This window comes from Neovison vison, chromosome 3 (assembly GCF_020171115.1).
Source record: "Neovison vison isolate M4711 chromosome 3, ASM_NN_V1, whole genome shotgun sequence".
Classification (NCBI taxonomy): Eukaryota; Metazoa; Chordata; class Mammalia; order Carnivora; family Mustelidae; genus Neogale; species Neogale vison.
This window is the reverse complement of record NC_058093.1, coordinates 170,445,653-170,470,764: the sequence shown is the minus strand read 5'-3', so window position 1 is coordinate 170,470,764 and position 25,112 is coordinate 170,445,653. Positions and strand designations below refer to the sequence as shown.

The following is a 25,112-nucleotide window of genomic DNA, read 5'->3' as shown; positions in this document are numbered from 1 at the left end:
CTGGTTACTTTTTTCCAGTGCCGGGTACAGTGTCTTATTAATTATATGCTCGTAGATAATTAACTAGGTCAAGGTGTAGGGAATGCCCAAGACCCCTGCTTGGGTCTCTGTGCTGCAGCGTCGCCTCCCCCCACCCCCACTCCCCCAGTGGCGTATCCCCCTGCCCCCTAGATGCCCCCGTGCTTGCCGCAGCTGATGGCTTCACCACTTACAGTAGAATCTTTCGTGAATCCGTGGTACCCACTGGCCACGTACAAAGTCTTTCTCTGACAAGAGGCAAGGCTGCTTCCTCTAACAGCAAATGGAAAGATGCTCCAAGGGGCCATGAGTGTTGAAATTGCTGCAAACACAGGAGCGGCTGCTCCCTGGGGACCAGCAATCCCGGGGCCTGGAGGTGTCCCTCATCATAAGTGGAGTGGCATCATAAGTGGAGTGGCCAGCTGGTGGTGTGCTTCAGGCTCCCTTCGCCCCAAGAAGAGTGGTTCCCCCATAGCAGAGGTCTGAACAGAAGACTGGACCTGTTCCAGACACTGTGTCATAAACGAAGTGACTGATGATCAGGGTTTCTAGACACCTGCTGTCCTTCAGATAGAAAGTTCCCCAAGGATCATGCTTTGAACTGTGCTTGAAAAGTAAGAATAGAGCCTTTTCATGAAATTCCCCTACTGCTCCTTTCTGATAGAGGAAGCAAGCACCTTTATTTTTTGTGAGCAAAAGCAGTTTTTCTGGGCTCAGGTTGAGGACAGCCTTATATCCTGTAATGTTGTGGCACCTGTGGAGGCAGGTCCGTTAGAGGAAATGCCGTGAAGCGTGGATTCTGCGGGAGATGGTTGGTTTGCTAACAGATCTATGTCGGGGGCCTGTTCAGACGCCAGGTTCTGTCCTGTGCGGTCAGGACAGGGACACAGGGCAGAGATGGTATGTCTGCTCTCGGGACTTATATTTATGAAAACAAGTAGTGGGGCAAATACCAAATATTTCTCTGCAGAGATTTTAAAATATAGAGATAATGGAAAAGGGTGATTGGAGGTTTATTAATATGTCCTTTTAAAAAGCACGAGAAAAGAGGGAATCAAAGATGGCAAGTAGCTGCTTATGGATTTCCTCACATATGGTATTAGAGGGAGCCTTGTTCATCCACAAAAAATGGGGTGATGCAGGATGACTTTGTGTGAAAGTAGCAACCATCTGCCCACTTTGCAGCACCTTTTATTATTACTGGAATGTTTCCAGCAGCCGGACTGGACTTATTAGCTTCCGTAAAGAGCTCGCATGGTCTCATTCATCTTTGTTTCTTCACTGCATAGCACAGTGCCTACTGTATACTTGGTGTGCAGTGAGTATATTCTGAGTGGATGAACAAAACAAAAGTAGATTTGTTAAGAGTTCTTCTTTCAGCCTAATGTAGAGAAGACATCACTTCTCATTTACTTTGTTTTAAACTGCAGAACATTATCTGGTTAAGATAATGGCTATGTGATTTTATAATTAAATACTTTGTTTTTTTTTTTAAAGATTTTATTTATTTATTTGACAGATGGAGATCACAAGTAGGCAGAGAGCAAGGAGGAAGCAGGCTCCCCGCTGAGCAGAGAGCCCGATGGGGGACTCGATCCCAGGACCCTGGGATCATGACCTCAGCCAATGGCAGAGGCTTTAACCCATGGAGCCACCCAGGTGCCCCAAATATCCTGCTTTTTAAAAAGATTTTATTGGTCAGAGAGAGAACACAAGCAGGGGGAGGGGCAAAGGGAGAGGGAGAAGCAGTCTCCCTGCTGAGCAGGGAGCCCAATACAGGACTCGATCCCAGGACCCTGGGATCATGACCTGAGCTGAAGGCAGTTGCTTAAGACTGAGCCACCCAGGTGTATGTAAATATCCTGCTTTTTAAAAACATGCTTTCGTTTTTTGAAAATAAAATTTATGGTTCTCAATCTAAATTGTTGGAGAATTGAAAGGAGTGATGTGGAAAGCCATCTATTATTTGACTTTGATAGTAAATTGTATAGTTTGTGGCTGGGCCTGATTTGTTCATCACTCTCATACTTGTTTGACTTGGATAGGATTGACAGTTCAACCCTTCACTGAACAGGCTCAGAGTTGGCCACACACTGCAGGAAGGTGCTTTAAAATTGGAAATTTCTCCTGGAGACTTAGGACATGTGGAGCAGCGGGGGGCATGGACCTGGAGAATGAACCGTGAATGGGATAGATCCACTGCTATTCCTTTTTTATTTTTTTAAGAGAGCAAGCATGAACCTGGGGGGCAGGGGCAGGGGTGAAGGGGAAGGGCAGAGAGAGAGAGGGAATCCCAGGCAGGCTGCATATCCAGCATGGTGCCCGACATGGGGCTCAGTCTCACAACCCCGAGATCATGACCTGAGCCAAAATCCAGAGTTGGATGCTTAACAGGCTGGTACCTGAGAATTAATTTATATTATAATCTGATTTGTAACAGGCTTCAAAAGGGAGCTTTGTACCAATGCTGTCCATTCGTACGGGGGACCTCTAGGGATGCTCTGTGTCCTACATGAAGGGAGCCTTTGTAGGACTTCGTAACTAAGATACTTTCAGAATCAATTAGAGTTTTCCGGTTTTGAGGAATGTTCTTAATAACTATTACAAATCACGTCAAGAAAAACCTTTCAAATGAACTTTGTCACCTTTATTTTCCACGGCTGCCATCTGAGGGAAGAGGGCACTTTTCTTGCTAGACCCATGGGCTGGAGCCTTTCCCTCATCACTATGGAGGCACCTTTGGTCTTCCTGCACAGGGGGCAGGCGCTGTCATGCAAGCCCATTTGTTGAGAAAATGCCACAAGAACAAGGGCTGGAAACATTGCTGTTCTTGGTCCCTTGCATAGTAGACGCCTAGATGAATCTTCTCGTCTCTTTAGCTGGCGAGTGATAAAAACAGTCCCTCTCTTTGGCTCTGGTAGGGCAGGCGTTCCTTTCTCTATCGTTCTGCTGTCTTCAGATCAAGATGGAGCTCTTCAACCAGCCCACCGTAGTGGCTTCCCATTGCAGAGTGGTGTCGAAAAGGAAGTTCAGTCTATTTGGAAGACGTAGTGCATTGCGGAAGAGTCCATTAAATCTCTATTGTTCGTTAACACCATGTACTCGAGGACTTGAAACACAGGACGGTGAAATTGAGGGAATAGGCCAGGATCCTCGAGGACAAGTTAGCAGGTCTACATGCAGGTGGCCGGTGTCCTGTGAGATTTAGACAGCCCCAGCCTTTACCTATTTTGTACTGACTTTGGCATACTTCAGTCTTTAACTCTCCTTTTGCTAGAAGGCTTTGTAATAAGGAGTTTCTTATTTTTTTTTCTTGGCAGGGTAGGAGAAGTCAGCATGATAGAGGGAAGATTTTCCTGTGAAAAATGGAGAAAATTTTTCAATAAGATAATTAGTTCAAAAAGCAAGAACTCTGTGTCTCTAGTTGGCTTATTGGCTGGCTTCCTTTTTTTTTTTTTTTTTAAATATTTTGAAGGGGATGCATTTAAAAATCTTATTTACATTACTTACATAGACACTATGAAAAGCAATCTCCAAATCATTTGCATTCATTTTTGGAAAACCATCAGACCGTTTCGGGGCATCACCTCCTGTAAGGATCTCTCTCCATTGGCGACCCTTTGTCCCCTTGTCCCACGCTCACAGTATGCTGGGCCACAGCTGGGCCCAGGCTTGCCATTGAGTGAATAGCTCACTCCCACGCAACTTTGTCTGTTTTGCTCTTGAATCGCCCCATTATTCTGTTTGGTTGGCTGGATGCTCTGTTCTGTTGAGAAATTGTATCAAAGCAACAACTGAATCACGCAGTATTTAGAACAAGTAAATTGACTTAAGTGATGCATTTTTTTTCCCTCTCTAAAAGGTGTCTAAATGTAGGGAGTGTGTCTACGATGCCGTTATTGAAACAGATGATTAGTGCAGCCTTTGTCGTGACTGTTTATCATCCCACATTCATACACTTAACATTGACTCAAATCACCATTAATCTTACTGCCCTCCCCCACAACAAGTATTTTCATTTTCTTTTAATTGTCTGTACGTATTGGAACATAGTGAACACAGAACTTTTGTTTTTACATTATATTCTGTCACAGGCATTTTTCTAGGTTATTCTAGGTTACTCTCTTGCAGGCTTTCTGTCCATTTTCGGAAATTTTTTGATTGCGATAAAATATACATAACATGGTATTTTCCATTTGAACCACTTTTAAGGATGCCATTTAGTTAAATACATTGACATTGTGGTTCGAACCATTGCCAGACCTCCTCTTGCAAAACTGAAACTCTGTGCCCACTAAGCAGCTTCTCATTCCTCCCTACCCCCAGCCACTGGCAACCACCATCCTACTTCCTGTCTCTCTGAACTGGATTCCTAAGGGTACCTCGTGTACGTGGACTTGTGCAGTACTTTCTTGAGACTGCCCTGTTTCATGTAGCGTAACGTCCTCATGACTCATCTACGTTGCAGCATGAGTCAGTTTCCTTTTTAAGGCTGAATAATATTCCATTATACATGTATACCTGATTTTGTGTGCATTTTATTTATCCATTCATCTTCCTTAGTGGCTCTTCTGAGTAACGGTGCTGGAACATGGGCATACAGTCATCTGTTGGAGTTCCTGATTTCAGTGCTTTGGGGCATATACGCAGGGGTGGAAAATTTCATGTCTGATGTTTTAAGGAACTGCTCTGCTGTTTTCCACAAGGCTGCACAATTTTACATCCCCTCCTGCAGTGCCCAAGTGTTCCCATTTGTCCACATTCTCATTAACACTTCCATGTTCTTTCCTTCCTCTCATCACAGCCATCCAAATGGATGTAAGGTGGCATTTCATCATGGTTCTGATTTGCATTTCCCCAGGGATCAGTGATATTGAGCATCTTTTCATGTGCTTTTTGGCTGTTTGTATATCTTCTTTGGAGAAATGTCTTTTAATTAGGTTATCTTTGATTGTTATTGAGTCATAGGAGTTACTTACATAGTCTGGATATTAACCCCTTACCAGATAATTTGCAAATATTTTCTCCCATTCTGTGGGTTGCAGTTGCCTTTTCACTGTAAATCATGTCTTTGATGGACAGGTTTTATTTTGATACAGTCCAGTTTTTATTTTTTATTTTTATTTATTTATTTATTTTTACTTTTGCTGCCTGTGCCTTTGGTGTCCTATCCAAGAAATCATTTCCAGATCCAGTGTCATGAAGCTTTCCCCCATGTGGACAGTTTTTTAGGTTTTCTCTGTCCCAGATAATGCTACAGTGAGTGGCTTCCTGCACTTAGCTTTTTTCTTCTGTTGGCACTGTTTACTTTCAGAGAAAAATGAAGTACTGACAGTACTGACAGTTTTGTCCCATTTAGAGCACATAGAGACACGAGACAGAGCACAGGATATCACTTGTCGTGTTAGCAAAAGTTTTGTTTCTGAAGGCAAGGACAGTGACATCTATGCAAGCATTCAGTACCTTACTTGCTCCTATCATGCTCTGGAACTGCTGATTTTTTTTTTAAGGGGTGGGGAAGAAGAGGGAGGAAGGGCAGAGGCAGAGGGAGAGAGAATCTTAAGCAGGCTCCACACCCAGCGTGGAGCCCGGCAGGGGGCCTGATCTCCTGACCTGAGCTAAAATCAAGAGTCAGACTTAACCAACTGTGCCAGCCAGGCACCCTAAGGACCTGTGATTTTTAAAAACATCATGGGTCCCATGAGCAGCCTGGGTCACAGAAAAGGCATAGCCCCCTTAAAGAGCAGCACGGAGTGAATTTATGATTATTTCTTTGATCCTCAATCTGGGATCTCGGGGCTACCGCCAAAGGTGAGGTTGATTGCCATGGCTGATTAGCTTCACGTGGCCCTGGATCAACTTGTTAATGCACAAAGTCCAATCTCCCTGCACATATGAAGGGGAGAAAAGTCCTTTTGGGGAATCCTTCTAAGAACTCAACATCATATAAATACAGAACATTTTCACAAATATCAGAAGTTTAAAAAATTCCAGCCACTTGCCATTGTGTTAGGTTAAAATCCCATTTGAAAAAGCATATTCTGTTAGGGCCTGACTGATAATAATTATGCCCATTTATTAAAGGAAAAAATGCTCCTTTGAAAATCAAGTGCATATATTATCTTCTGCTGTATTTCAGGAGTTTTCATTATCCCGGGTTTTAATATCCTAGAAAAATGTGTTTTAAACTTTGGCAGTGTTGATGAATTGAGGAAAAGATCATCAGTTGCTCCTCGGTATTTGCAACAGGGTTTCTGCCTTTGGGAGACTCCATATACAGAGAGAAAAATCTAGAGCCGTTTTATTTCTACTGGTGGTCCATTTTCAAAAAGAAAACAATGGCAATGACCATAATAAGACTTCTCATCAAAAAGGATTCCAGGGGCACCGGGGTGGCTCAGTAGGTTAAGTATCTGCCTTAGGCTCAGGTCATGATCCCAGGGTGCTAGGATCAAGTCCCAGATTGGGGCTCCCTACTCCGTGGGGAGCCTGCTTCTCCCTCTCTTTCTGCTCCCAGCTCATCCTCTCTCTTTCTCTTTCTCAAATACATAAAATCTTAAAAAAAAAAAAAATTTCCAAAAGACCTCTTTTGCAGAGAATTTTTGATTTGTGTTTGCTTTTTAACTTTTTTTTTTTTCTTTTTAACTTTTTGTTTTGAAAATATCCTATATCTTCTTAAGTACATAAAAATCATTAATTGCCATGTTTTGGTCAGCTAGCCTTAGGCATTAAGTCATGGCCAATCATGTTTTATCTGTACTTCTGCTCACTTTTAATACTCTTACCTCAATTTGTATTCGAGGCAAGTCCCAGTCATCATTTCATCTGTAAATATTTTTGCAAACCTCTCTAAAAAATTGTTTTGAAAATGTAGCCATACTTAATAAATTAATAATTCATTGATCTAATCAAATGCATTCAGTGATTATTTATCTGAATTTTTTTCTCTTTAATTTTTTTCTTTTTCATAAGGAAAAACTTACATATAGTGAAGAATGTATATGTGGATAAACACCGCAGTATAACTACTTAAGCCCAGATAAAGTTCTAGGATGTTTCCACCATTCCAGGAGCATCTTCCCTTGAGCTCCTCCTCAGTGAGTAATTCCGCCCTCTGATGACAGAGGGCGGAACAGTAGTTTTGAACTTCATATCAATGGAATCCTATAATCTTGTGTCTGGCTTTTTTCACTCAACATTATCTATGAAATTGATTCATGTTATTATATTTAGCAGGAGTTTGTTAGCTGGGAACTATTCTGTTTCATTGAATGAATATACTGCAATTATTTGTTCCACTTTGAGCCTACTGTGAATAGTACTATTACCATGCCATACATATCTTTTTTAAAAATTTCTATTATTTTTTAAAATTATTTTTATTTATTTATTTTTTTATTTTTTATAAACGTATAATATATTTTTATCCCCGGGGGTACAGGTCTGTGAATTGCCCGGTTTACACACATAACAGCACTCACCAAAGCACATACCCTCCCCAATGTCCATAATCCCATCCCCCTTTTCCCAACCCCTCTCCCCCTAGCAACCCTCAGTTTGTTTTGTGAAATTAAGACTCACTTATGGTTTGTCTCCCTCCCAGTCCCATCTTGTTTCATTTATTCTTCTCCTACCCCATTAAGCCCCCATGTTGCATCACCACTTCCTTATATCAGGGAGATCATATGATAGTTGTCTTTCTCCACTTGACTTATTTCACTAAGCATGATACACTCTAGTTCCATCCACGTTGTCGCAAATGGCAAGATTTCATTTCTTTTGATGGCTGCATAGTATTCCATTGTGTATACCACATCTTCTTAATCCATTCATCTGTTGATGGACTCTAGGTTCTTTCCATAGTTTGGCTACTGTGGACATTGCTGCTATAAACATTCGGGTACCATGCCATACATATCTTTTGCGGGCATAGTAATAATTCAGTTCTGGGGTGTGTGTGTACACACGTACATACATGTGTACATATATGCATTTATATGTACACATATATACATGTGTGTATATGTGTATATATACATATGTATATGATACATATATCGAGCAGCGAAGTTACTAGATCACAGGTAGGCATGTGTTTTAGCTTTAGTAGATACTGCTAAACGGTGTATGAGAGTTCCAGTTGCTCCACATTCTCATTAACACTTGGTAGTGTTAGTCCTTGCAAGTATGGCCAGTCTGATGAGAGCATGGTAGAATCTCATTGTGAATTTAATTTGTATTTCCCTGATAACCAGTGCTCTTCGGCACTTTCTAATATGCTTATTGACTTTAAGATATCCTCTTTTGTGAAGGGCCTAGTAAAGACTTTTGCTGTTTTTAGTGGTGTTGTGTTTTTTTACTGATTCGTGGGAATTCTTTATATATTCTGAAGATGAGCTTTTTGTTGGATAAATATATTTAATTGTCTTCTCCTACTCTGTGACTTTTCTTTTTTAATCTCTGAGTGAATGCAATTCTTAATTTTAATTAAGTTTTGATATTAGGTCTTCAGCTTTATCGTTGTTCTTCAAATTTGGTTTGGCCATTGCAAGTATTTTTCTTTTCCATGTAGATTTTTAGATTCAACTTTTTAATACACACACACAGCAGGTACAAGACACATGTACACAGCATAAACACACACCAGGGATTTTGCTTTAGCTTGCATTGAAGTTATAGTTCAGTTTAAGAGAAATTAACATTGTAGCAATGTTGAATTCCAACCCATATGAACCGTATATCTCTGTATTGAGATTAGTGTTTCTCAAGCAGGGTCGATTTGTTCCCAGGACGTTTGGCAAAGTCTGGAGACATTCTTATTGTCACATTTATGGTGGAAGAGTGGCTGTGTGTTACTGGCATCTTGTAGACCAAGAATAGGGATCCCACCCAACATCCTACAACTCCTAGGACAGCCCCCACAAGAAAAAATTACCTGACCCAAAATGTTAAGAAACCCTAATTAGGGTGCCTGGGTGGCTCAGTGGGTTAAGCCTCTGTCTTTGGCAAAGGTCGTGATCCCAGGGTCCTGGCATTGAGCCCTGCATCGGGTTCTCTGCTCAGCGGGGAGCCTGCTTCCTCGCGCTCCCCGCACTCCCCCCCCGCCCCCCCCCCCGCCTCTCTGCCTACCTGGGACCTCTCTCTGTCAAATAAATAAATCTTAAAAAAAAAAAGATTTACCAAACAACAACAACAACAACAACAACAACAACCCTGGTTTAGGTCTTTATTATTATTATTATTTTTAAGTAATGTTTTGAGTTTTCAGTGTGGCAGTATTATACATCTCTGTTAGTTTTATCCTTAGATTCTTAGTGGCTTGATGCTATTTTGATTTTCGTTTCCTATTCGAATTGGGGTGTGTGTGTGTGTTTATTTGATGTGTCTCTGTCTTTAATTGTATTCTATACCTTTTATTTTGGAGAGTCCCTTTCCATTTCTTCCCTCTCCTTAAGTACTTTTTTATTGTCATTGAGGAAACTAGGATTTTTGTCCTGTAGAGTTTTCCACAGCTTGGCTATTGCTGATCCTATCAGCATGGTGCTGTTTAATATGTTCCCTTGTCTCTACAGTCATTGCCCAGGTCCATTACTTCATTAGGAGCTGCAAAATGAAACACTGATTGTATCTTTTGCTTTTCATTTATTATCCCAGGATATTTTTGTAAAAAGACTGCCCTCCCACCCAGCTAATTCATTAGTCTGAGTCCCTAGAGAAAAAACAGGGTACATGCTTGTTTGTTCTCTTCTTTTTTTTTTTTTTTAAAAAAAAGATTTTATTTATTTAATTTGACAGAGAGAGATCACAAGTAGGCAGAGCAGCAGGCAGAGAGGGAGGGAGAAGCAGGCTCCCGGCTGAGCCAAGAGCCCGACATGGGGCTTGATCCCAGGATCCAGAGATCATGACCTGAGCTGAAGGCAGAGGCTTAACCCACTGAGCCACCCAGGAGCCCCTGTTCTCTTCTTTTAAATCCCTTTCCAAAACAATGAGTTCGTTCCTTAGGATCTTCCATAAACAACCAGAGGGGTTTTGTTGTTTTGTTTTTAATTAAAAGTACCATTATGGACTTACCATTTATTCATATTTGATGTTTCAATCCATTGCTGTTTTTACCTTCATTAGGAATTAAATTGTCCCATGTTTGCATAGTGGGAACCTCTTCAAGATGCTTCTATAGCTTTTAAGTTTCCTTGCTTTCTGCTATAATAAGCTATTCCAGGCTCTTCCTGAACATTTCTTATCCCTGCCCTGGAATATGTCATTTCTTCAAAGAGCCACGGGCTCTTTTTCTGAATGTATTTAGAGAAGGTACTAAGCATTCTCAGTGCTACTGGTGGTGTTATTTCTAGGCTTCTTCAGTAGACAGAAAATAAGTATTTTTTAAAGATGAGTTCTTAGTCTAGGCTATAAGATTTTTAATTAACTTCATTCTTTTTCCTGTGCACGAAGCCCTGAGTCCCAACAAACACCGACATACCTCCATGTTACTTTATCACAGACTACAGCCCCAGCAGCCTTAGAAGGACAATACCAAGTTGACTGGTGAGGATATGATTATTGAAAACAATTTTTTTTTTTTTTTGCCATCTTCTGAGGTCTGTTTTTAAGGGTATTTCAAAGTGCACTGTTAGACTATTGTGTTCTAACATCACTTGGAATAATTCTGTGTGGTTATTTTACCAACTGGATTTGCATTAATTTTACTTTTTAGGGGTTGTGTTATTATAATGTTATGATATGCAGTATTTACATGGTTTCAATGTTTACACTATAGAGAAGCCTTGTTTCTATCCTTGTTTCTTCTTCCCTGTTCCTTCTCTCACCTTGTAGGTATCCATTTTTTTAAAATTATAGGTTATTCCACACCATTGTTTTTCAGTATTAGCAAATATGTATATGTTTTTATACTTATAGCCTCCCTTCTTTTAAATAAGGGGGGTTTTTACCAGGTGGTCTGTTTCACTTGTCCTCACCTCTGTTCTTGTAGATTTCCTAGTATTTAGGAAGGTTTGTGTTCTGGTTCTAATGCTTATCTTTATACTCAGTCTTTACATAATATCCGCACTCCCTTTGAGTTTGGGTCGTTGTTAATTGGTTCCCAGTGTGAGCATATTGTGGTGAGCGAGGAGCCTCTTCTCTGCTTCCTTAGCTCTAGTTTTAAAGTAATGAGACTTGTACTCCTAGGGAACATTTCCAAATCCCCGAGTGAGTGAGTTTTATGTAGAAACACATCTCTGGGCCAAAGTGACCAAGATGAGGTAAATTAATGGAGCTTAAAAAGTCAAGTGAACCTTGTTAAAGTCCTAAAACGACAGGTCTTGTGCAGCCTGTGGGGGGGGGGGTTGTGCGTGTTTAGTGGTCTGCTTATTGTGCTGGGTACAAGGTCTGATGTCCTAGATGCTGCGAGGTTTGTGGAAACTTTGCATCAGGGAGGGAAGAGCACTCCCATGGGGCTGGCTTTCCCCCTGCGATGGTATGTGAAGTACTGAGGACCAGGCTAGCGTACCATGAATAATTAATAGCCTTGGCTCTCAGAAACCTAATTTTAGTCCAGAGCAAGGAGCTTTCATCTTTCCGGCATCAAGGTGGCTAACGTGTTGGCAAGGAAAGGGGAGGCACTGGAGCCCATGATTGAGACGTGTTTGTTCCTGAAAGGCAGGGGTCTCTGCCTTCCATTCCTTCACTGGTTCGCATTTGTTGGAAGCCTTTTGTGTGTAAGGCATGATAAGGGCTAAGAGGCAGAAAATAATATTTTAGAGGGGACGCTCATAAGCAAACCAAATTAGGTTGGGAGCCTGTAATGGTATGTCCACGCAGAGCCACGGGCTGGGAGAATTGCCATCTGCTCTGCCTCGTGGTGGAGGGGTGGCAGGTGTGGCACCGGGCTCCAGATGTGCTGCTCGAGCTGGGTTTAGTGGGTTTAGGGATGTGAAGGCTGGTGGGGGATTCTTCACAAATGAGTTGACCTTCCTACAATTTTTCTTGTTGGTTTAGGATCCTCTTAGGTGGGGGTAGACAAATTGTTGTTCATTGTAGAATTTGAGTGAGTACTAAATAGAGGGGGGGGAATTGTAGCAGAACCTAGATATTCCAAATAAATTGGGTTCCTTGCTGCCCTTCCTCTTTCTCCTACCTTCCTCCCTCTCCTTGCTTCCTCACTCACTCCCCGCAGAAGAGGAAAATAGGTATACATACTGTTTGACTCAGTAAAGCTATCTCTAGCAATATATCCCAAGAATATATTGGACTTGCCTGAAAATACATAGGTACAAGACGTTCATCTGATACACGCATTGGCTATATGTGTGTACGTATATACACACACACACACCCGTGCTCATGCTCCCCACCCCCCACCCCCAAACACACATTCTCTTTGGACACAAACTAAATTTCCTGTAGGGGATTAACTAAATGCATTGTTCTCTCCTTTTTTTAGAATGACCATATGTTATCTTACATAATTAAAAAAATCAGCAAAGTTATTTTACTTCAAGAAGGCAGTTACCACTTGTTTTCTCTTCTGGTGAAATGTACAGACATTTGGATTTTGCACTGGTTGTGATTTGAAGTGGACAGTTTATACTCCTTTATTCGTTGAATTATTATTAGTTTGATTTAGTTTCTCTTTGGCTTACATATGTAATTGTATGACTATTACAGTGGTGGAGTGTCTGACTCGAAGGAGGCGTTCTTCTTCTTTTTTTGGTGGGCAGCAAAGCAAGGTTTATTGAGCGGTAACAGAGTGATAATACAAAGCTCCTGAGGAGGGAGAGGGCCCAAGAGTGTTACCCTAGGGAGGCATTCTTAAAGTTCTGATGGAATGAGTGAACTTTCAAGGTTGGCTCCATGGTTTAAAAAACAACAACAACAACAAAAAACCTTTGATCTATTTTAAAAATATTTTATGTGTGTAAAGTTTCAAACATGTTTTGCATTCTTTTAAAAGATTTTATTTATTTATTTATTTGACAGAGAGATCACAAGTAGGCAGAGAGGCAGGCAGAGAGAGAGGAGGAAGCAGGCTCCCTGCTGAGCAGAGAACCCTATGCGGGGCTTGATCCCAGGACCCTGGGATCATGACCTCAGCTGAAGGCAGAGGCTTTAACCCAGTGAGCCACCCAGGTGCCCCATGTTTTGCATTTTTTAAAATGAATATTGATCATCTTCGTTGGCCACATGTTTGCAGATGTCAGGTTGGTTTACTAAAGCAGTCTCTGTTATAATTTGATTTTCTTGTTTGCCTTGCTTTGAAGAATCAGGCAGTTCTATTTTAGCAGACAGATCCGTGAACCTCCTTGCCTCCAACTTTTTCTTAGGATAATTTTTTTTTTTTTAATTGAGTCAAGTGGGGTGAGACGAGGGTAGGGGTAGGGGGGTAGGGAGAGAGCCTCAAGCAGGTTCCACTCCCAGCGTGGAGCCTGGCATGGGATTTGATCTCACAACCCTGAGCTCATGACCTGAACTGAAATCAGTAGTCAGGCACTTAACTGACTGAGCCACCCAGGAGCCCCTTTCTTAGGATAATTGAATCAGCTTTAAGACTTTGCTTATCGGTCCAATTATTAGGAATATATAGTAATCCTAATATATCAAATATTTATAAAAGTATACATTAAAAATAATTTTATTTTGTTTTCTTAACAGAAATCATAGCCCGTTAATGAGTTTTGGAGCCAGCTTCGTCAGTTTTTTGGTAAGTTGGTATGGGAAGAGCTATTGGCATGAAGGAAACAAGTATATAAAGTATGTCTTAAAGTTACTAGCTGTATAGATAACAGATCTTTTATTTTTTTAATTTTTTAAAGATTTATTTAATTTATTTTAGAGAGCAGGCATATGCACAGGGTGGGGGGTGCAGGGCAGAGGGAGAGGGAGAGAGAGAATCCCAGGCAGACCCCACTGAATGCAGAGCCTGGTAAGGGGCTCAGTTTCACGACCCTGAGATCATGACCTGTGTCGAAGTCAAGAGTCAGATGCTTAACTGTGACTGAGCCATCCAGGTGCCCCTATAGATACAGATCTTTTTAGCATTTAGAAGTCTGATAAAGTTTTGCCTATTAGCCAGCATCTGTGAGATACTCTCTTTCCCTTTATTTAAAAAAATTAAATGCTTATACCTTCCAGAGTATTCTGTTTTTCCCAATAAAAAAATTTTTTTAAATAAAAATAAAATTGCAAAGACCCTTCCAAAAAATTGCATTAGGGATTAAAAAACAAAAAAGGTCAGACTTTGGATACTAAAGGCTTGCTTTAAAATTATATTGAATAAATGTGGACTGGGAAGCAAGTTAAATTAGCAGAGTTCAACCTTATTAGTTACTATTACATTTTTAAATATTAGTATTTAGGAATTGAAGGAATAGGTTGCAGTTAGGTCTTTGAAGAAAACTTGGCAATGTAGAAAGTTGGGTGCTTTTTTCCCAGAAATATGTATACTATAACACAAACCACTTTCAAATACATAATTTAAAAAGAAACTATTGGGGGTGCCTGGGTGGCTCAGTGGAGTAAGCCGCTGCCTTCGGCTCAGGTCCTGATCTCAGGGTCCTGGAATCGAGCCCCGCATCGGGCTCTCTGCTCAGCAGGGCACCTGCTTCCCCCCTCTCTCTCTCTGCCTGACTGTCTCTGCCTGCTTGTGATCGATCTCTCTTTCTCTCTCTGTCAAATAAATAAATAAATAAAATCTTAAAAAAAAGAAACTATCATAGAATGGTATAATAGCACATGTATATGTGTGTATACATATTTATAATCAGTATGTGTAGAAACTGAGTGAAGTAAAATAGAGAAAGCATTAAAATAATTTCAGATCTAGGAAGATCTCTGCAGACTGGTGTGTCCAGTGCCTGTTCTTGGTGCCCCACTGCAGGCATCAGGCCAGTTTCTGGTAACATGGGTTTCCATTCAGGCTGTTTATTTCCTCCTCTTGCCAGGGAATGCAACACAAACTTTTAAGGCTTGACATTTACAGTAAGACATAGCATCTGACTTTAAGGACAGTGGTACCCTGGGAATCACATGAGGACCCACCTCACTACAAAGGCAGGGTGCAGCCAAAGGCTTGGCTGGGAGGAGGAAGGTGGGGAAGAGAGGTTGTAGCAGGTCTGGGGTCTGATTGGAAAGAAAGTGTGGCAGGGGGCTTGGGCAAATGTGGCTGTGGTCTGGTTTCACTATAAGGGGATAGGATACTGGAGTCCTACCAAAAAGGCCTAGAACCCCAAGGAGGGAGAGGGCTCACTGAATGGGTAGGGCATGGTAGAGTGCTAGCTGCGATGAGCTCATTAGGTCCTTCCAAGAACCAAGTGTCTGGTCTCTGCTCCTATAGCCCATTCATAACATCAGAAACCTCTGTGTCACTGGTGAAAGTAGCAGGTTTTCAGCAGAGAAAGGATTGCCCTCCCCTGTCAGATGTGGCCTGGAAAAACCCACCAGGCTGCCAGTGAAATTTTTCACTATGGACAGTGTAATACGAGTTCCAAGTAAAGGAACCCATTTGAATTGCTGTCCCTGAAAAGACTGACGCTTTTTAAGGCAAACCTAGTCGCTGACATTTCGTTAGCATGTCTTAACGGGGTAATGTGTGGGGTCTATGTGTGGGGAGAATGAACTTTTCAGTGAGACGTCGATAAAAACTGAACGAAGTGGACCGATCAGAAATTACACAGGGCTTTGGTTACTGTGTTCAGTAACAATGAAACAGATCCTAGAACGGTAACTGTGAGAATGTTTACTACCATATATTTTTTCATGTAGGTGTGATAGAGGTATATTATTTCATATTGAGATTATAGTTCTTGGAAATGATTGAGGTAGGCTGTAACATTCTAATTCTTTTATTTGCAACAAATATAATTTGAATTTTGGGGGGCGGTCCTCTTTTGGGATTTTGTTGTATTAAATCGCCTCAATTTCCAGAGAATGACTCATTCATTCATTCTTTCCATATTTCTTTTTTGGAAGAACGCCATGATGACATTTGAGGAGGAAAAAATGCAGTTGGCATGTGATGACTTAAAGACAACAGAGAAGCTCTGTGAAAGCGAGGAGGCTGGAGTAATTGAAACCATCAAGAATAAAATTAAGAAAAATGTAAGTTCTGTCCTTAGGCTGTGAACGGGGTGCTGCTGACGTCCGGCATTGCTCCTTTACTTGGTTTCCGAAATTTTGGATATGACTGAAAGCACTATGTGCTTCTTACAGCTTTTGATTATGTAAAATATATATTTTTTGAACAATAGGACCCACCTCCACCTGCCGTGTCAGTCTTTAAAGCCATTCAGTGCATTAATTCTTTTGCTATTTTAAGATTATCTTCTTCCATAATGGACCACATGCTTAGAGCGTTTGTAGTGAGGCTTTTGTGCGAATGTAGAATTCAAGTATGTTGCATTTTGGCATTATTGAAAAATTCAGCTATTTACCTAATAATTTTTCCCCTAATAACAGCAACAACACTGTAATTCACTTTTTCTGATTTCGCTTTCACCTTTCAGTGCGGCAGTCTGGTCTTTGGGGAGGCATCCTCTTTACCCCCTGGTGTTTCTGGAGGGCCCAGGGGTCTCCCCTGTGTTACCTGTTGAACTGACAAACCCATCTTTGGGTTATAGTCCTCCAAAGCTGCCCATCTTCGTTCATGTCCAGGTTGCTTCACCTCTGCTCTTGGGGATGGGGTCCACCACAAGGAAGCCTCTGATGGGCGAGAGTACTGTCTCCTGATGCCGCAGAAGGACCAGAGCTTTCCTTGCTGGCTCCTTCTGCAAACCCCGCATCTGATCAGTGACCGAGTCCTGTTGCTCTCTTTCTAAAGTGCCTCCGGAGTTCATCCGCGTCTCTCTCCACCCCTGCCATGTCCTTAGGTCAGCCACCATCCCCATTTGCCGGCAACAAACCTCACAGGCCTTGAATTCATTCCCCGTAATACAGTCTCTAAAATGTAAATAGTCAGTTGCTGGCTTCGTTTTCGGTGTCCTTCCCCCACCGTTAGCATTCCATTGCTCCTTGCAAAACTCCTTACTGTGACTGACGTGGCATTTCCTTTCCCTCTGCCTAGACTATTCTCCTCCCTCTGGACCTGGTTCCTCCTCCTTGAGTTCTTCCTAGATCATTTTCTCTAAGGACTCTTGCCTGAGCCCCAGAGCCATGTTGAGCAGGTTTCCTGCTTGTCCCTGTAGTACTCTGTACTCGACCCTTCCGAGCACTTACTACGTTACATGGTAACGAGGTCAGCGTTCGCTCATTAGACTCTAAGTTATTTATATGTGTGTCTTCTGATTCTAATTCCATGCCTAACCACATATGTTAGGGATTAACATTGATAATGGGTCTTTGCAATTGAAAAAAGCATTTTCACATACAATACCTCATTAGCCCTTCCGACAACCCCACACAGTAGATGTTATTACAAAGAACGGGGAGCGTCAATAGACTAACATTTGCCTAAGCAAAGTGATGAGTTCTAGGACTACACTTGCAACAACAGTGACCAGAATAGATGATGCTAATGTAGAAAAAAGGAAAACAGTTCATTCTTTTGTGTCTACTATATATGCTATTGTCGTATTTGTAAAGATCCTAGCATTTCTTCTATTACTGTGAAAGCCAGTGAAAAGTATTTGGCGTATCTTGTTCAGGTTCACTTTGCATTAAGAATGCAGTATTCTATTTGGGGATAAGTTTTTTTTCACTTACCAATATTTTTCACTTACCAACAAAGGACCAACATTTTATAAAAAAGTCTGGGGTTTTTGTTGTTTTATGTTTTGCTTCTTTCATAGAGGTAGTCATCTTAGAGGTATAGCCTAAATTCTGAGTTCAGTTTGTGGTTCATTCAAACCTATTTTCTCCTTAACTAAAATGTAATCAGTTTTCGACCCTCACATCTCAGTTGTGTGCACTGAAGTTATGACCTGCCCTGTTCGTCCTACATGAACGAAGGTAGATGACTGCAGAGTGGCTTTTTGAGTTACCTGTTTTGGGGAATATGTTTTCTACTTTTAGTGTTTTTTATTTTGGATAAGTAAGAACTCGTTTCAAAGAAGGTAAACCTCTGAACTTTTGTGTTGACTTTCCTGGTGTCCACCAACTTCATTGTTCTTACTTAGAATATTTGTCTTTGAGTTGCAGTGCTTTTTGTTTTTGTTACAATGTTCTTCATCGTATGATTAATGAAGCAGAGCCAGATCTCATGGGAATATGGTATAAATCTGGTCTTGGCTTTCCATGCCCTGCTTCACAGTTCCTATGTGAAATTATTTTGCATAGTAAAGTAACGGGGATTTGGATGGAGTCCTGTTCTTGTGTGTGATTCATCAGCATGTACTTTCTTTCCACCCAACAGGTTGACGTCCGAAAATCTGCCCCCTCTATGGTTGATCGGCTTCAGAGGCAAATAATCATTGCCGACTGTCAGGTGTATCTGGCTGTGCTCTCGTTTGTGAAACAAGAATTGTCAGGTATGTCAAAGCATTATTATTTTTTTTAACTATTTTTTTTAAGATTTTATTTGTTTGACAGGGACCACAAAAGAGGGAACACCAGCAGGGTGAGTGGGAGAGGGAGAAACAGGTCTCCTGCTGAACAGGGAGCCCAATGCGGAGCTCTGTCCCAGCAGCTGGGATTGTGACCTGAGGTGGAGGCGGATGCGTTATGACTGAGCCACCCAGGCATCTCCAAAGCATTATTTTTAATGGCTTTAAAAATTCAGTGGACACAAGAAGTAATCCTACCCCCTGCCTCCCTGCCCCATTATTACAGTGCCTTTATTTTAGCCTTTGCAAATATGTGGCACATCTTTGGGGCATGATACTGAGTTTTACCTAAGAAATTTGAAACCATGAATTCCTAATGTGTGTTTAGGGGAGTGGTTTTAGACTTGAAGTCAGTGTTTCATCCTCTTGTCTCAAGATAATTCTGTCATAGTTAGAGAAATTGCTGGTGCCAGATAGATCTTGCTTTTCATGAGAATCAAGTTGTGAATAATCTTTAAAGTGAAATATAACTGGTTTAAGTTAAAATTTTCAGAAAGTTGTTAATTGAGGGCCTGAGTGGGTACTAAAATACTTGAATGACCTACATTTGAACAACCTCGAGTAAGGGCTATGCACGAATGTCTTAGTTTGTCCCAAGACCATTGTTTTCCAGGATTCTGTAGCTTTGATATCTTGAGAGCTATAGACTCAAATTGAGTCTTTGACAGCTTCTGGAAGGCTCTAACACAGACACCAAGTCTTCAGCTTATGTGAGTATCGGTCTGATCCTGCCAGGAGAAATTTGCTGCTTTGGCAGATAGGATTTACTTGGAAAAAAATGAAAATTCCGAAAGGAAATAAGCTAAAACTCACAACCACAAAAGCATTTCCTTCCAAACCTTAAATGAAGCAGGGTCTGTTGCAGCTGAGTTGTAATGTACACTATTCTCTCTCGACTGCCAGTCACCAATTTTTCCTCCCCCTTCTCCTGTCTCTTCCCTCCGGCTCCTTCTTGAGGATGCTTTTTTTCTGTTTGGCTCAAGTCAGAAATGGAACTTAACTTTTATTTTGACCTCCAAGATTTGGACTAGGTAGAATTTATCCTTTTAAAATGTGTTGGCCTTTTGCTTTGGTTCTGCTGTTCTATGTTTTTCTCTCTAATCCTCCTCTTGGGACTTGCCTGATACTTACATGGTTGAAGGCTCATAGCTCATGTGAAATTTCTAGGATACATCAGTACAAAATCCCCCACTTGAAGCCCTCCGTTCATGTCTATATTAAAAGCAGCAGAGCTGTTCGACTTCTCAGGTCAAGATAGGAGCTCTGGCATTTTCTGTGATCTTGTACTTCCTTTTTTCTGACACTCAAGAAGGACTTTTTAGAGGAGCTAATTTTAGCCAGTAGGAGAAAATACCTGTCTAGAGAGAAGGATAAATCCAGTGTAGTATAATGTTTGGGGAATCGGGGTAAAGGGCATCTGGGAATTCTTTGTGTTAATCTTATAACTCTTTTGTTAGTCTGGAAGTGTATAAAATTTCCAAAAGTTAATATATCGTTTATTGGCTCATTCATGGGTCTGTTTGACAAATAATGAACGAATACGTATGATGTGCTGCTAAACCCTGTGCTACATGAGCAGCACAGGCGATGCTCCGTGCCCTCATGAAACCGAGACATCGATTCGTGCTGTTTATTTCTAAAATCATTATCCTGGTTAAAAATTACTGAGCATTGTTACAGAAAACTTGGAAAATAGAGAAGGGTGAAAAAGAAAGCAAGTCATGTCTTGTCTTACCACTTGGAAAAATCACTCTTTAATGTTCTGTGTTTCTCCATACTTCTTTTATAAAATGGAATCTATAGTGCTTTGTACCCAACTTTTCCCTCTTAGATTGTATTTTACATATTTCCCTTAGATTGTATTTTACACGTTTACATATTTCCCTGTTACTCAGTTTCAAACTATTAAATAGTAACAGTAGTTTTTCATATGAATGTATCATGATTTATTTAACCAATTACTTTTGGACATTTAGGTGTTCTTTGCTTTGCCTTTTTTTTTTTTTTCTTTTCTGGTTATTAGGTCAATGTATTTTTATATTTTATTAATAAACTGTATTTCTTTCATAAATTGCCTTCTTTGCCTTTTCCCATTCTCCTAGTAGGTTGATATTAATCAATTATTTAATCCCATTTATCACAGATTTTGAACAGTGCTCTTTGTTTTTCCTAAAGCCATATAATTTATTGAACAGATATTGATATTGAAATGAAATTCTGACAGACATAAATGGGCACAGTGGTCATTTGTTTTATGAATATCTCCTTGTTTGTTTCAAACAAACAATCAAAAATGTTCTTCAATAGCCTTTTAGAAGCCCACAGGGTTATTAAACTATAAAAAACTTACTTTGTTGGAATCTATTTTTTTTTTTTTAAAGCTTTTATATATTCATTTGAGAGAGAGCATGAGCCAAGGAGCAAAAGGAGAGGGAGAAGTAAGCTCCCCCCTGAGCAGGGAGCCTGAGGCCTGGCTTGATCCCAGGACTCTGAGATCATGATCTGAGCTGAAGGCAGAGGCTTTAACTCACTGAGCCACCCAGGCACTCCTTTTAGAAAACTTTTTTGATGGATAATTTTCTTGCAGAAAAACTGCCTTCTTGGAGATGTTTGTTATAGTGCCCCTCCCCCACCTCGAGTGGGTGGTGCTGGAGTGGGGGCGGGGTGTGTGCACACACTCATCTGAGCTCCAAGTAGGGATGAATCTGTGAATTTTTAAATGCTTCATACTTTAAAAGAACTCTTGTGTTTTCTCCCGTTTGAACTTCTTTGTAATGGATTATCCCATCATCTCTCTTCATTTTATATACTCCTTTATAAATACCTTTTTAATGGATTCTGTTATCCAGGGCTGCTTTTCTGTCCCCCCCCCCCCAATGAGCAGATACTCATTACTTTCATAACACAAAGAAGCTATTTTTAAAACCTGTTTTATGGCACTTGCCACCTTATTTTGTTTCCTTTCCTTCCTTTTATTTATTTATTTATTTTAAAGATTTTTATTTATTTTTTTGACAGAGAGAGATCACAAGTAGGCAGAGAGGCAGGCAGAGAGAGAGGAGGAAGCAGGCTCCCTGCTGAGCAGAGAGCCCGCCGAGGGCCTCGATCCTAGGACCCTGACATCATGACCTGAGCCAAGGGCAGCGGCTTAACCCACCGAGCCACCCAGGCACCCCCTTTCCTTCCTTTTAGACTTGAGGATAGGCCCTATGTTGTACTCACCTCTGTATTCTTGGCATAACAGAGGCTTGATAAATTTTCCTCAGCTAAGTTTGCTTTCTTTCACAGGTGAGGCAGTTGAGGCTGCGTGACTTCCATGAGGCTGAGTTGAGAGACCTTGTTAGTGAGGACAGAACCCGGGCCTGAGCCCTGGGTGTCCTATTTCATACCTGAATTCCTAGTGTCCTCACCGTTTTCCCGTCACCTTAGCCTGGTTCCATGGGCCTCCGCCCTCCGAGAGGCCCAGAAACCAGCTGTGCTCACTCGTATCCTATGGCCCTAGCCCCTGGCACGGGGGCAGCCTACTGTTGAGTCCCCTGCTTCTCCAGACCCCATTCTCTGTGTTGCCGTGGGAGCCATCTTCCTAAAACTCGTAAGACTTGTGCTTTAAACACTTGGCTCTTCTACATCTCCTGCAGGGGAAGTTTGAATTCCTTCCTCAGGTGGCCTGTACTAACCTGCCTGCTCTCCCCACCCGCCTGCTTGCCTTCTCAGCAGCTGGCTAAGCTGAGCTCCTGGTGCTTCCCTGAACACCCTCTGCTGCCCCCTGCCTTTGTGCGTGCTGCCCTCTCAGTGTGGAAGGCCCTCAGCCCTTTATGGTTCTCTTGCCTCTCCAGGGATGTCCCAGGCTAGCTTCCTTCCAGCCTTCTTTCCTCACTTCGTCATCTGCCCTTTGCTCTCCTACGTGACTTCTGTGCCCATTCAGAGAGTTCGTGACAAAGCAGTACAGAATTTGGGGCACGTGTCTGTCCACAGTATTTGACTGAAACCTTGAGGGCAGCAGCGATGTCTGCCTGCTTTTTTTCCCACGCTTACGGAGCCCCTGCTTTGCCCCCCGCACTGTGGGGTGATGGGTGCCAGGGCTCTAGAGAGGAGTGAGATGCAGCTCTTGCCCTGAGGGGACATCTGGCTTGGTAGGGGAGAGAGGAGCGTGTCTGTTCTAATTCAGGGGATACTCTACCCACCAGATGTGCAAGTCAGTCACAGATCAGGCGCACAGGGCGTGAGCAGCTGGGAAACAGCCTAGGGCACATCGAGCAAGATCCTGAGCCCGGTGATAAGAACGGAAGTCCCTTTTCCCCCTCTATGTCCTTGGCACCCGCTGTGCTATTCCCTCGTACACGGTGGGGGTGTCATGTGTGAACTGAAGGGACGAAAGAAGGGTGATGCCATTCAGGAAGAAGCGGCGCACCGCTGAACCCCAAGAAGAGTTGAGCTTGGAAAAGTGAGTCTTTTAGAAGTATTTTGGAAGTGAAAACAAAACCATTTTTCTCCCAAAGTCTGTTCCGTGGGTTACAAAAAAGGTAAGCCTGAACTAATCTTTCATTGGAGGGTTAAACAGCCTCATGTAGAAGTGAACCGACAGAATGCCGTGGTAGGGGGTCCCACCAGATACGATCCCATGCTGAAAAATCTCTAAGATGAATCCCAACATCCATTAGTAGGACTTGGTATTTTCACTTTCTAGACAATTCTTGCCCTTTCCTGGGAAGGACTCCCACTGCTTGCCTCCCGCCGCCCCCACGCCACCCTGCCCTTAATGGGGACCAACTTTCCTCTCCCCCTACACCCAGCTGACCAAGGCTGGTCCGAATAGGGGAAGGCAAATGGTCTGTGGTTTTTTGCTGTGTGTGTTTTCCCTTCAGAGGCACCTAGAGCAGTCGTTGAATGATTTCTATTTGACCTTTTGGAGAAGCCATAGGGAGGGCTGTGCAGGATGTGGGGCTCTTCAATACGGTTTCTCTGCCTTTTGGGAAAGTGTGTGCTCATCAGCTGCACTGCTATAGCTTCAGGGCGGCTGGGGGTCCCTCCAGCGGGAACTGCATTGCAGTCTCCGTGGAGCGTGTGGGCTCCTCACTGGGCCTTTGTTCTCTAGACCAGGCCTGGCTGTGCCCACATGTTTTGGTTCCTGCATTTGGAAGTAGGGAAGTAGGGTGAGGGGCCTAGGGAAGCTGTTTCTCTGCCATGAGCTCAGAGAGTAGCAAAGACAAAATCTGCCTCTACTTCTTTCTCATTAACTTTGTCTTGCACAGATTCTAGTCTTAGACTTGGTCACAACTTTGGGTTCTGAAGGCATTAAAACTTGTTACTATATATTTTAATATATGCTTTTAAACATGGATGCCTAACCTCCTGTCTTAGGTAGGAAACGAAAGACCTGTTGAATTACGTTTTGTTTTATAAAAACAGGGTTTTTACCATTGTCATTTCTTGTTGTTGTTGACCGAGTCTGTGCAGTTGACACTGAAGGATTTTCACATTTGTTTCCATTCCTACCATCCTTTGCTATGACTCTTCACCTGAGATCTGGATTACTACAGTGCGTTTTCCTAACACAGGTGGTCTCCTCACCCCCAGTCCTAGAAGTAGCCTGCTGCTTCTGTGCAGGCCCTTAGTGGGACATCAGGGTGCCCCCGTAACCCAAGCACACCATCCCTGTCCCCTTTGGTCTCTTTGTCCCCTGTTTGACTCTGGCTCTGAATGACTTGCCCACCTGCTCCTTCAGACTCCCACACTCGTGTTCCTCGCTCCTGGAATGCTACCTTTCCCTGGATGGAAGCTCTGCTTCCTGAATGAAGCCGCAGCAGCCCAGAAATGCAGGAGAAAATGGAATTAACCATTTTTCTTAAGATTTCCAGTTAGGCTTTGGGGGAGGAAGGAGTGAAGTTTTCTACTGAAATCCTGCAATACTTATTCTGCAGTAATTCATTTATATATTTATTACATAGAAAAATTTAGTGACAAAAGGAAGTAAGGAACAACTCACCCATCATCTCAACATGATTTGTTTTCATTTTTCTCCATATGACCCCAGTGGGGCACATAAACAAGCACATAGAGCTATATATAGCCTTATGTTATGCACTTTTTTTTCAATTGTTCTATTTTTCAGTTTTATTGTAGGCATTCGAAGGGCTAAGATTATGTCTTCTGGTTCTTTTGTATCCCTCGGTTGCCAGGCAAGGTGCTAGGCACATAATAGGAACGCAATAGTTAATGAACAGTTTTAGGGTTTTGCACATTTTTGTTTTTTCATTTTTTCAATCTGTAGTCCGTGTTTTCCTTTTTATTAGATCCCAGTTGGTTTTGTGTTGCTTTTTTCTTTTTTTGTTTTTCCATTCAACCTTGGGCTTTTGGGGTCCTGAGTATCCTGTTTGTGGGTGTACAAGATCAACCAGAGTGCTTTGTTAGTCTGTAGGTTTCAGGGTTTTCTCCGAACTTTCATTTTCTTGCAGTACTTCCATTTAGAAGGGAAGAGTCATTGTGCCTCTGATAGGCGGGATCTGTATCTTACTTCCCTTTGATTCTCCTAGAACTGTGCCTGAAATGTAATATTTGTTCAGT

General features: G+C 42.0%; 1 protein-coding gene across 1 annotated transcript in view; it reads left to right on the top strand.

Annotated features, from left to right (window-relative positions):
* The window catches only part of TTC39C (tetratricopeptide repeat domain 39C), a 104,438-nt gene that overhangs the window by 30,483 nt on the left and 48,843 nt on the right, over positions 1 to 25,112 (top strand). Inside the window, exons 2-4 of the mRNA XM_044243266.1 lie at positions 13,666 to 13,714; positions 15,982 to 16,110; positions 18,359 to 18,473. Of these exons, the coding sequence (XP_044099201.1) occupies positions 13,666 to 13,714; positions 15,982 to 16,110; positions 18,359 to 18,473 (293 nt within the window). The remainder of the gene's footprint in view (positions 1 to 13,665; positions 13,715 to 15,981; positions 16,111 to 18,358; positions 18,474 to 25,112) is intronic.